Source organism: Manis javanica, chromosome 15 (assembly GCF_040802235.1).
Source record: "Manis javanica isolate MJ-LG chromosome 15, MJ_LKY, whole genome shotgun sequence".
Taxonomy (NCBI): domain Eukaryota; kingdom Metazoa; phylum Chordata; class Mammalia; order Pholidota; family Manidae; genus Manis; species Manis javanica.
Genome location: NC_133170.1, coordinates 58,960,855 through 58,973,873, shown reverse-complemented (window position 1 = coordinate 58,973,873; position 13,019 = coordinate 58,960,855). Strand labels below are relative to the sequence as shown.

Here is a 13,019-nt window from a genome sequence, read left to right as displayed (position 1 = left end):
CTGAGTAACAGAATGGATAAAAAAGCAAGACCCATCTATATGCTGCTTACAAGAGAATTACCTCAAACCCAAAGACATGCACACACTAAAATCAAGGGATGGAAAAAGATATTCCATGCAAACAACAGGGAGAAAAAAGCAGGTGTTGCAGTACTAGTATCAGACAAAATAGACTTCAAAACAAAGAAAGTAACAAGAGATAAAGAAGGACATTACATAATGATAAAGGGCTCAGTCCAGCAAGAGGATATAACCATTATTAATATATATGCACCCAACACAGGAGCACCAACATATGTGAAACAAATACTAAGAGAACTAAAGGAGGAAATAGAACGCAATGCATTCATCTTAGGAGACTTCAACACACCACTCACTCCAAAGGACAGATTCACCAGACAGAAAATAAGTAAGGACACAGAGGCACTGAATAACACACTAGAACAGATGGACCTAATAGACATCTATAGAACTCTACATCCAAAAGCAACAGGATACACATTTTTCTCAAGTGTACATGGAACATTTTCCAGAATAGACCACGTACTAGGCCACAAAAAGAACCTCAAAAAGATTGAAATTCTACCAACCAACTTTTCAGACCACAAAGGCTCCAAAGAAGAAATTCAGATGGCCAACAGACACATGAAAAGATGCTCCACATCGCTAGTCATCAGAGAAATACAAATTAAAACCACAATGAGATATCACCTCACACCAGTAAGGATGACCACCATCCAAAAGACAAACAACAACAAATGCTGGCGAGGATGCAGGGAAAGGGGAACCCTCCTACACTGCTGGTGGGAATGTAAATTAGTTCAACCATTGTGGAAAGCAATATGGAGGTTCTTCAAAAAGCTCAAAATAGACTTACCATTTGACCCAGGAATTCCACTTCTGGGAATTTACCCTAAGAATGCAGCAGCCCAGTTTGAAAAAGACAGATGCACCCCTATGTTTATCGCAGCACTATTTACAATAGCCAAGAAATGGAAGCAACCTAAGTGTCTATCAGTAGATGAATGGATAAAGAAGATGTGGTACATATACACAATGGAATATTATTCAGCCATAAGAAGAAAACAAATCCTACCATTTGCAACAACATGGATGGAGCTAGAGGGTATTATGCTCAGTGAAATAAGCCAGGCGGAGAAAGACAAGTATCAAATGATTTCATTCATATGTGGAGTATAAGATCAAAGAAAAACTGAAGAACAAAACAGCAGCAGAATCACAGAACCCAAGAATGGAATAATGGTTACCAAAGGGAAAGGGACTAGGGAGGATGGGTGGGAAGGGAGGGATAAGGACGGGGAAAAAGGGGGCATTACGATTAGCATGTATAATATAAAGGGGGCATGGGGAAGGCTGTACAACGCAGTGAAGACGAGTAGTGATTTTACAGCATCTTACTATGCTGATGTACAGTGACTGTAATGGGGTAGGGGGGTTACTTGGTGAAGGGGGGAGCCTAGTAAACATGTTCTTCATGTAATTGTAGATTAATGATAACAAAATAACAAAAGAAAAAAAGAAAAAGAAAACCATGTTAGTCACCGTGGTAAGCATGACCCCAAATGATCCTTACCCTGTGAATATGATGAGATCCCCTGATTATCTTCATTACATAGCAAAAAGAATTTTGCACATATATTCAAGGTTACTAACTAGCTGACTTTGAGTTAATTAAAAGATTACCTGATGGGCCCAACCTAAACACAGAAGCCTGTTAAAATGAGCCCAAAGTGCAAAGGCAGAATTAGAGGGCAGAGGGATGCCTATGGGGGCCAAATGGTAAGGAACACAGGTTGCCTTTAGGAGCTGAAAGTGGTCCCCTTCATGGTCCAGCAATAAATAAATAAGGATCTCAGTCCTACAAACATGAAGGACTAAACTCTACCATAACCACATGAGCATGGAAGAGGACCCTAAGCTCCAGATGACAACACAGTCTGGGTGACACCTCATCTTAGCCTTGTGAGACTTGAGCAGAGAACCCTGTGGCTGACTTCTGACCTACAGACTGAAATAGCTACTGGGTTATTAGGCACTAAGGCTGTGGTAATTTGTTATGCAACATTAGAAAACTAATGCAATCACTTTTAGGACTAATAAGGTTTGAATATTTTGCCCCATCCCATGATTTTTCATTACCCATCAAGACCCTGTTCAGATGTCACCCCAACCAGCTCCAGAAATGCCCTCCTATATGCAGCCACAACACTCTGCCACACCACCACACCAGGCATACATGCCTCTCAACTCCTGATGGTATATCTACCCTTAAAGGCAAATGTAACACCCCGCAGAGTACTTAAGCAGGCACCATTAAGTAACTGCCCTATAACTGCAAATGCTTTCAAATATTTTCTGTCTTGATCCTCACAACCAGTCTAAAAGATAAGCAGGATAGGCATTATCATCTCCAACATCCTGATGAGAAAATAAAGCTCAGAATGCTTACTTGACTTGCCCAGGTGGCATACCATGGTTAGCATACAGGTCTTCTGACCCATATTGCAGTTTCCCAGCTTCTCAATTTTTCCACTGGGGCCCACAGGAAAGAAAAAGAAGCCACCCATTTCACACAGACACCTCTAAAACAAAGGTTTTACAGAATGTTAATCTTTAGGATGTAATATGCCATATTTTCTTACCCCATTTACTCTTTCATTAAAAAAAAAAAGCTGATCCCAACCCACTAATTCCAACAACCCCTTTGAATTGCTCTCCCCATGCCATGTTGTCTTTCTAAGCACCATATGTATAAACATGGCCACTAACTTTAAATCCTGTCTTTCAAATTTATTTATCTAATGTTTTCATTATACCACAAAATAGGAATTAAAAAGTATAAATCCTAGGTTGAACAACACTATCTAAAGACAACAAAAAGACAAATTTTGGATATTCATGTTACTGGGAAGTTCTATATTAAACTCAAACTATGTTAACCAAAGTTTATTCCATTAGGGGCTCTATTATCTGGGAGGTTTCATGGAAAATTATTCAAGATGGCTGAACTGTTATAGACAGATTCAGATAGCCGTAGATAGCTGTCAAAGTTACAGATTCAAAAGAGCTGAACATCACTGATACCTGAAGGGGTGTGGAGCTATCAGTGAGGTTTAACCATTTTGAATCTAACTTTCTGAAATCAATTAACTAATTCCAGTTTTCAAAGATAAAAGACAACTGAACATAATTTAACATTTTCTAGGGCAGTTGACACTGTCAGCACTGCTACTTGTAGTAAATCTTCTCTACTCATTCTAGCTTGCTAGGCAAGTACATTTTTTGGAATTGTAAACAAAATAAGACTGAGGAAACACTAAATGATGGATTTTTTTTTAAGTGGCCTTATGAATAACTTAACATTAGCTATAGAATATGAAGTTGGTGACAATAATTTTGGCTGCTCAGAGGCCTCTGGCCTTACTTCCTGGTTCTCAAGTTATGCCCCCAAACAGATGAGATGTTATTCTTACACAAGCATAGCAAACATCTGGTTTCATTACTCTCTCCCACACCCATTGGATGATCACAGCAAGGACACAGTCATAGGATCCTTCTCACCACAGCTCTGCTGAAAGTCTCTGCCAAATCTACTTGACATCCCGGATCTAAAGAAATGGCCAAAGTAACTGGAAATTAGTTCTTCATGTAAGTCTTTACATTACTGCTACCAAAACTATTCGAGCTTTTCATCATGTCCTTAATAATGTTCTTCTGCATCCTGACATCTAAAAGTTCTAAATCAAAGTTTCCACCCTTGCTTTTTCACATGGGCCCAGCAGGATGCCCTTTGAATTTGCTGACAGCCTCCATGGGAGGTAAAGCTGAGGTATGTATAACTTGCATCCATGTCTTGTGATCTTGAATCTCACTGTCTTGCCAATGGGTTTCAGCCCCTGGGCAAGTTCACTATGGATTCAATGTGACCAAAGAAAATGATAGTAAAACATTCTTAGGGTGAAAGGGTTATATCCAACTTTATTTCCATGGTGGCAGGTCAACCACCAAAACGCCATTCACTCAGAGCGAGTCTGCATGCAGTAAGCCAATCTCTGCCTCTGGGCCCCTCTGCCAATACAGCCATCCTCTGGGCCTCTGCCTGCACAGTCATCCCGCTCAGATGTCCTGTGGGCCTCTGTCCTCGGCACTGCCACCACTGCAGCCTCTGCTCTGCTCTCCTGCAGCCCTGCCACCATCTTGCACCCAGAACACTGGGCGGCGCTCTATATAGAGTCAATAGCAATGTATTGTCCACACGTGTGCACTGAGCTAGTCAACCAGGGCCAGGTGAGAATCCTGGCCACAGGAACTCTCATTTTATCCACATTCCACCCCTCCAGGATTCTCTCCTCTCAATCTATGTGCCCTTAGTCCTCTGCAATGATCCCTGTGCAAGGAAGCTGGGACACTGTTCTCTAGCCTCTCCAGCAATAAGTCTTGCAGAAACACAGGCCGATCTTATTGCTCTGTCTCTGACCTCTGCTTCTTTGGTTTTAATGGCTTGAAGTGCTACTCTGGTTTCAGTTGTTGCCATAGCTCCAGTAAGATCCTATTTGGCTTCCCATCTAATTTCCTTCCATCTACTCCTGCCCGTATCAAATCAACCCACATCTGGGTCCTCATAACCTTCATGGGGCCCTTTAAATTCTTGTGAGTAAAAGACCTTATTTCTGTGTTCTCATTGCTTCAGCCTTTCCTGAGTCTGCTACTGTATGTGACACCTCACTTATGGGATACCCTAAGTGAGGGGAAAGAATGGCCAGTAGAGACCCAAAGAGGGATGTGGGAGCCAAATGAAGCACAGTATTTCTCATCCCAGGAGTGAAACTCTTCATCTGGGCATAATTCTCTGGACTATCGATGGCATTTCATATGCCTAGCTCTCGTGACACCTGTTGGAGCTCATCATACATCTACCATCTAACAGGAGAGGATGGCAGATCACCCTGATTGGGCCACACAGCACGAAGTGCAGCCATAAATCAATTGAGTAGGGAGTGATTCCCTGTGGTCTGATGTGCACTTTGTAACCACTGCCTCAAGGTGGGCTGAACTGTCAAGGAAGCCAGCTTTCCCATCTCTGACCCCTACAAAACAATTCCATCCACCCCTAAGTCCCACAGACGCAGGAGGCAAGCTGATATTGATTCCTAGGCCTTCTGCCTAAACCAGGAGCCCAAATCCACCAGCTCAGCCTGAGTATAGGGGCGGACCATAGAGTGCTCCATGACCTGTGGAGGGGGCTGCTCCTCTCCTTGGGGAACTTTCAGCTACTGGGTCTTTTTCTTTACAACCACTGGGCGTGCTTTCAATACAGGAGGCGCCAGTGCCTCCAGTACCACCCCTTCATCTTCCCAGCTCCTCCATTTCCAGGGCTAATGGCACTTTTCTCTCCACTCCCCCAGTGCCTCCTCTGCTACAGTGCTTCGCAGCAATGCCAGCTCAGCCTTTGACAGCTCTCTTACCTTCACCTCAATGCTTTGCAGCTGGTGTTCTCATGCCACCTCCACCTGTGCTTCCCTCAGGAGTTCGTCTTTTTCCTTGAAGGCCTTTTCCTCCTTCAGAGCACCTGGCAGCACTGCCGTCTCATTCTGTAAGGAATCTTTTACCTCTTCAACAGCACCTCACTGTCGGTGTTCTTGTGCTACTTCCTCTCGCATCAGTGCCATTTCCTTCTTCAGGGAATCCACAAAAGTTTGCTGCTGGCTTTCTTGTGCCGCCATTTCTTGGGTCCAACCCACAGTCCCCGCTGCCTCACAGGCACTCTTTCTAAAGACCTACTTACTATATCAAGGGCTATCCGTACTGCCTCAGGTATCACCTCCACTTGCCTCCAGTCCTGGGGTGGGGCCCAGTCCTCTAGGAGGCAAGCCACCTCAGACCACATACCCACTGGGGGACAATCCACTATCTCCCCATTCACAGGGGCAGCCTGCTGAAGCACCCCTCCCATAAGGGCAGCCTGTCTTTTTCCTTGGTCAACAATGAACCCTGCTGACTTCGCCAATTGTCTTGCCAATGGGTTTCAGGCCCTGGGCAAAAGTTCACTATGGATTCAATGTGACCAAAGAAAATGACAGTAAAACATTCTTGGGGTGAAAGGGTTATACCCAACTTTATTTCCATGGTGGCAGGTCAACCACCAAAACGCGATTCACTCAGAGCGAGTCTGCATGCAGCAAGCCAGTCTCTGCCTCTGGGCCCCTTTGCCCACTTGGCCGTCCTCTGGGCCTCTGTCCTTGGTGCTGCCACCACTCCAGTCTCTGCTCTGCTCTCCTGCAGCCTTGCAGCCATGCCACTGTGTTGCACCCAGATCACTGGGCAGAGCTCTTTATATAGAGTCAATAGCAATGTATTGCCCACACATGTGCAGTGAGCTAGTCAACCAGGGCCAGGTGAGAATCCTGGCCACAAGAACTCTCATTTTATCCACACTCACAATTTAACAAACCAGGTTAATTCATCCCAGAAGCTAGGAAGACAAAGCTTCCCTTAGAAATTTTTCCTCCAGGAACTTTGTATGGCCCATACCCTATTCAAGTTTCATGGCTGATTTTTTTTTTTAATGAGGATTGTTATATTAATTAAATTACTGTTTTATTACAGTAAGGGAGGATTGTTTTGTTACTTAAAACATGAGAACTTAATGTCTCTTCTATATTAAGCATTATCAATAGCCACTGTATGCTCCCTGGTCAAAATACAGATTACCAACAATTCAGGTATATTTTGATTCTTCTGATCTAAATGCTTTCTTTGGGAGTTATATTTTTCTTGATTTCAAGATTGAGGCTAATCATTTGGTAAACCTGGATTTACAGTAAGCCCATGTTCCTTCAGAAAGAGGCTTGTTGTCCCTACTATCTGTGGAATTTTTTAAAAATTTATATTCTACAAACTTTTCTTTAATAAAATTATTTATAATGGTAAGATATACTTAAAAGTTACTATTTTAACCATTTTTAGGTGTACAGTTCAGAAGCACTAAATACATTCACTCTTGTGCAACCATCACCACCATCTGTCTTTAAACTTTTTCATCTTTCCAAACCAAATTGTGTCCCCACTAAATATTAACTCCCCAATCCCTCCTCTCTCCAGCCCCTGGCAACCACTATTCTATGTTTTGTCTCTATAAATTTGACTAATCTAAGTCTCTCATATAAGTGAAATTATACAATATTTGTCCATATGTGTCAGTACTTTTATAATTTTTAAGTTTTAGTAATATTTGAAAATGCTTTTAAATATTTTTATGCATATACTACATATATCCCAAGAAATTGCAATGTATTCTCTTTTGCCTTTAGTGTTTTTTATTTCATTCATTCTGTAAAGTTGAAAAATCCAAAATAGATATTGTTAAAAAATATTAGGTGAAAGTTGAAGTTTTTTAAACTTTATTTTTAATTAGTGATCAGGCTTTAAGCCATCATCAGAGTTGAACAAATAATTACTTAACTTAAAACAATATCTGTCAAGGAAGGTGTGGATAAAATGAGAGTTCCTGTGGTCAGGATTCTCATCTGGCCCTGGTTGACTAGCTCACTGCACACCTGTAGGCAATACATGGCTGTTGACTCTACATAAAGAGCTCCGCCCAGTGCTCTGGGCACGACACAGTGGCAGGGCTGCAAGGCTGCAGAAGAGCAGAGGCTGGAGTGGTGGCAGCGACGAGGACAGAGACCCAGAGGACGGCTGTGCAGGATGGCTATGCAGAGAAGCCCAGAGGACAGCTGTGCGGACAGAGGGGCCCAGAGGCAGAGACTGGCTTGCTGCATGCAGACTCGCTCTGAGTGGATTTTAGTAACTGACCTGCCACTGAGAATAAAGTTGGGTATAACCCTTTCACCCCAAGAACGTTTTGCTGTCATTTTCTTTAGTCACACTGAATCCATAGCGAAGTTGCCCAGGGCTGAAACCCACTGGCAAGACAAAAGGGTTCAACTAATGTCAGCACCAAGCAAATAGAAATCACTGGGAACTATTAGAAAGCTGTCTTCTTTTGATCGAATGTTTTCAAAACCTTACAGAACCCTATACTTTATCATTACTACTACTGCTGGAAAACTCTGCAAATACTGTGAGCAATGGCTCATTTATCCTAGAATGATCTACATCTGGCAACTCACTCTACTTGAAACATACCTATCAGGCAATTTCAACTATGGAAAGCAAACTAACAACCAGGAAGTATGCACACAAAGGCCTCCAAAAACTCAAATAGCTCAAAATGTGTGTTAATACACTAAAATGCACTGAAGAATCCCTCAGCTTCTAGCCCTTTTTTCACACAAAATTTTAGAAGTTTATGTATAAACTGAATCAAAGCCCTCAACAGTTCAAAAGTAGAAGAAGCCATATGGTAGATAGCAAAGAAGGTAACAAAATAATTTCAAAAAGTAGACCAAGAACCAACCAACCAACCAACCCTCTTCAGTGAGTAAAAGGGAATGACTTTCACACCCCATTAAATTCTTAAGGGCATGGTGCCTTCAACACAAAATAATTTATACTCAAAAATGAAGAAATAATATTATCATACAAATTCAAGATTCTTGGCTTAAGAAAACAAGGATGCAGGTAATCTGTTGCAAAAGGATTGTCATCAAAAGACTTTTTTAAAAAGATGCATGGTTGACCTTAAATAGAATTCGTGCCTCATATCGAATTTACCGAGTATCATAATTCCTCCAGGTGGTAAAGATACCTCGAGACAAGTGCTGGGCATAGAAGCCACAGGGCATAAATCTGCAAAGAAGTAAAAAGCTAACCTTTTCAAACAATATGGCTTCTCTCTCACTTACCAACTTTACATTTCCCTGTATGGCCCCGGAAGATGACTGGTTAGCCAGAGACGGGTAAGATTCCTCAAGGGAGGAACAACCTAAGACAGGCACAGTCGCAGGGGGGCCATCAGGTGAGAATTTGGGGATCAACAGAGGTGAGGCTCAGAACCTCACCCCCCCTGCTTTGAGAGAAATCTTCTGCATCCGTGGATGTCTTGCTGCCCTTGTCTAGCCTGGATTAATACTTAGTCCATAGGCACACACCGGATCATCTACATTTGCCCTCTTACAGCACTAAACTATGTTTTCTACCTTTATCTTGCATCTACCTACCACTTCAGCATTTTATTAAAAATAAAAATAATAATAATAATAGAGGGAGAAATGTGGGATCAACATATAAATCAAGTACAAAAATCAAATGAATATTCATATTTGACCTGATTGTTTATAGGTCATAATGTGTGATCAAAATCGGAAGTTTCTGTGATGAATGCCCTTGTACTGTTCACCATGTAAGAATTTATTCACTATGTAAGAATTCGTTCACCATGTAAGAACTTGTTCGTTATGCTTCAGAAGATTGGAGACTGATGAGAATTAGGCTTGAGATGGATTAATGATTGTACATTGAGCGTTGACCCCCCTATACTGAATTTTATTGTTGTTAACAACCATTTGATCAATAAATATGAGAGATGCCCTCTCAAAAAATAAATAAATAAATAAATAAATATAAAAATAAATAAATAAATAAATAAGACTTGAAAAAAATAATAATAATAATAGAGGGAGAAATGTGGGATCAACATATAAATCAAGTACAAAAATCAAATGAATATTCATATTTGACCTGATTGTTTATAGGTCATAATGTGTGATCAAAATCGGAAGTTTCTGTGATGAATGCCCTTGTACTGTTCACCATGTAAGAATTTATTCACTATGTAAGAATTCGTTCACCATGTAAGAACTTGTTCGTTAAGCTTCAGAAGATTGGAGACTGACGAGAATTAGGCTTGAGATGGATTAATGATTGTACATTGAGCATTGACCCCCCTATACTGAATTTTATTGTTGTTAACAACCATTTGATCAATAAATATGAGAGATGCCCTCTCAAAAAAAAAAAAAAAAAGATGCATGGTTGAAAGAAATCCTTAACTCTGAAAACAATAATCCAAAACTTCTCCTCCTGAAGGGCTGAAGGGATTCAGAATAGATAAGAAATGAGACCAGGTCAGAATCAAGTTTCTATCAGTGACTGATTACTAAAAATTTACTATTGCATTCTTGGTAAACATATTGTCAAAGAGGACTGTTTTAAATCTTTTGTACACAAAGTGACCTTATATGATCCAGTTTCTGAAAAAACACCTCTCTCTGTTAATGCACAAAGCAATTCACTTTAATGAAGAAAACCTAAACATTACAAACAAGAAAATACTCATACCTCAGCAGCACCTCTGAGCACTTCCTTCTTAAACTATTTTCACTATGTCTATATATAAATATACTTACATACACATTTTTCCCACCTTACATACTACTTTTTCATCTGCTTTTTAACTCAAATATCTTTGCATATTAATAATACTTTTCTGTAGGCTCTATCATTCACTGTGCATCATTAGGCAAGTTACTTAACCTCTCTGAGCCTCACTCCATCCATAAAAGAGTATCTACCTTATAGGTTTATGTGAGATTTAAATAAAATAATCTGTGTAAAATATACTAAGGAAAATGGCCTGCATATATTAAGAACCCAATAAATGCTGGCCTTTTCTTGAGGCTGCATAAGTAACTACCTGATACAGCTTATTAACCAAGTTTCTTTCTATTGTTGAACTTTTAATCAGTTTTGCTTATTAAAATAACACTATAATGAAAATCCACGTGGCTAAATCTTTAATAAACCCTAAATTTTCTTAGAATAAATTTCTAGAGGTGGAAACCTGGATCAACCATATTTTGTTAATTACCAAATGTAAGTGCCTCACATTCAGTAACATGCCCATTCCCCACATTCCTCATCTCTACCTCATTTTTAAGTTTTTACTTTGTTTCTTAAATAACCAAGTTCTGTAAAATTAAGAAACCCTGCAGTAAATGGTATGAAAAGTAAAATATTTACCATTTAAAGTTTAATGACTATCTATTTACATTTAACATGGGAGAATGAACAAGCCTTCAGTGTCATGTTCTGATATAGTTGAAGCACTGTTTGAGCTACATGAGCTATATAATCAACTTCAATTTATAGTTTCTGAATAAACTGCAATAGCTATTTAATAGTTGTTAGCCTGTTTAATAGTTACGTTTTTTAAATGTTATGAGCTGCCTCAAAATTAGGCAAAGCTCAGTCTTTCTTGCAGAAACTCTAAAACTGGGGGATTTGCTCCATCTGTCGAGACTCAGACTGGTAGGAATTTAGCTTAAGTTCCCGTCTTCCCGGATGAGACCACGTGCTGCCAGCACCAAAACACATCCAGGGGTGCTCCGGGGACCGCTTCTTTTAAATCAACACTAACACACCCCCTTGCTCCTGGAAACTGCCGTTTCCTGACGCGATGGCAGTCAGGAAAAAAAAACGTAACTAGACTCTTAAAGAAGCAGAAGCTAGGCTGCAGGCTGGCAGAAGCCCAGCCCGGCCCCAGAGCGCCGGCCTCTTGGAGCCGCCAGACCCATCGAGTCACGCCAAGTGGCGGCCTCGTGACCGCCACGGGCGCTGGTCGCCGGTCACACGTCGCATCCGCAGGTGCCAGTGCTCCCTCAGGCAGCCTGCGAGGCGCGACCCCGGTCCCCATGGACTCGGTCGCGACTGGTGGTCCGGTGTATCCTGGCCCCTCGGCACTCAATGTCGGGGTCTGGGTCGGGGGATAGAACGGCGGTCCAAACGTCCGCTCTTACAGGGACCGGGTTTCTCACCCGTCCTCAGCCTGGAGCTAGAGTTGCGGAAGGGTAGGGGAGCCATTGGGGTCGTTCTCAGGCCGGGTCAGGTACTCGAGGAAAACTCTTGACAGAGGTCACGAGGGATCCAGCCACCACCCCCCCCCCCAACTCGCCCTCCTGAACCGAGTTTGGGGGCGGAGGGGGCGGAATCAGGTCAGCAGGCGCGGAGGACCCGGGGCGACCCGAGGGCATCCCCATCCACGTCGGGTTAGAGGTCAGGGGTCGCGAGATAGCTTGCCCTTCTCTCTGCCCCGTGCGGCGTCAGGCCTGTGGGGATAGGGAGAACAGCGGCCATAGTACCTGAGTAGAGGCCAATGCCTGCTGGAGCTGCTGCTGCTCCTCGCTGATCTTCTGCTTCAGTTTCTTGAACATGGCGCAGCGCGGGGTTCTGAGCGTGACCGCGACCTGAGGGTAAGTGCTCAGGGAGTCCCGGCCGCGGTGGCGGCAGCTCCTCTACACCAGGGGCCGCGGGGGCCGGGCCGCCCCGCCTCTTCCTTGGGCTCGCGGGCGGATCGGAACACTCGTCCCGCGGGTGTCGGCGTCGCCGCCGTCGCGTCTCTTTCTTCTGGGTGCCACTGGCTGGCCTATGCCCCCCATCCAGCCCCGGCGGCGGCGACAGCGGCGGCAGGTGAACGGTGTGCCCAAGGCGCCTGCGCAGCTACGTGGAGCTCGCCGAAGCCGCTCTACGGAGCGCTATAGGAGACAAGCCCTGTACGGGGCCGAACATGCGCGCTCGAAGGAAAAAGCGGACTTCTGCACCGCCGGGAGTCTCGACGTGCAAAGAGTGCACTGCCCGGGAGAGCTCCGCGTTAAGGGAGGGGGTGTTGAGGTGGGATAGGGGCGGGGCCAGGGCCCTGTTTGGGGGAGTGGGCGTGGCCAGTGCCGCGTTGGGGGCGGAGCGGGGCAAGGGCCGCTCTGAGACCCGGTCGGGTCCCGAACCCGGTCTGATATCGGCGTGGTGCCGGCCTTGATCAAGCTGGGGGTATACAGCTTTTGAAGACGCTGCTGTGAGGCCCTCGACTCAGAACCGCAACCGCGTGTGTGAGCGCTGGGGCAGAGTTGGTTGGGGGACTCAGGAACCTGCCGTGTGCCCTTAACGTCGTGGCGTTTGTTTAGTGTTTGTGCCTAGGATTCTGTGTTCAGTGCCTTACGCTCCTACTGTTCCTCACAGGGCTTCTTGCCTCAGCTGGGCTCTTCCAGGGGTCAGGTGTGCAGGACATGAGACTCCCAGCGCCCAGATATTCCAAGTCCATGTTG

General features: G+C 43.6%; 1 protein-coding gene across 7 annotated transcripts in view; it reads right to left on the bottom strand.

Annotated features, from left to right (window-relative positions):
• GOLGA4 (golgin A4) overlaps nt 1-12,558 on the bottom strand; it is a 132,472-nt gene extending 119,914 nt beyond the window's left edge. For all 7 annotated transcript variants that reach the window (XM_073223381.1, XM_073223382.1, XM_073223383.1 and 4 more), the window contains exon 1: nt 12,063-12,558. In XM_073223381.1, the coding sequence (XP_073079482.1) occupies nt 12,063-12,134 (72 nt within the window). In that variant the 5' untranslated portion in view covers nt 12,135-12,558. The remainder of the gene's footprint in view (nt 1-12,062) is intronic.
• Nucleotides 12,559-13,019: the final 461 nt, after the last annotated feature.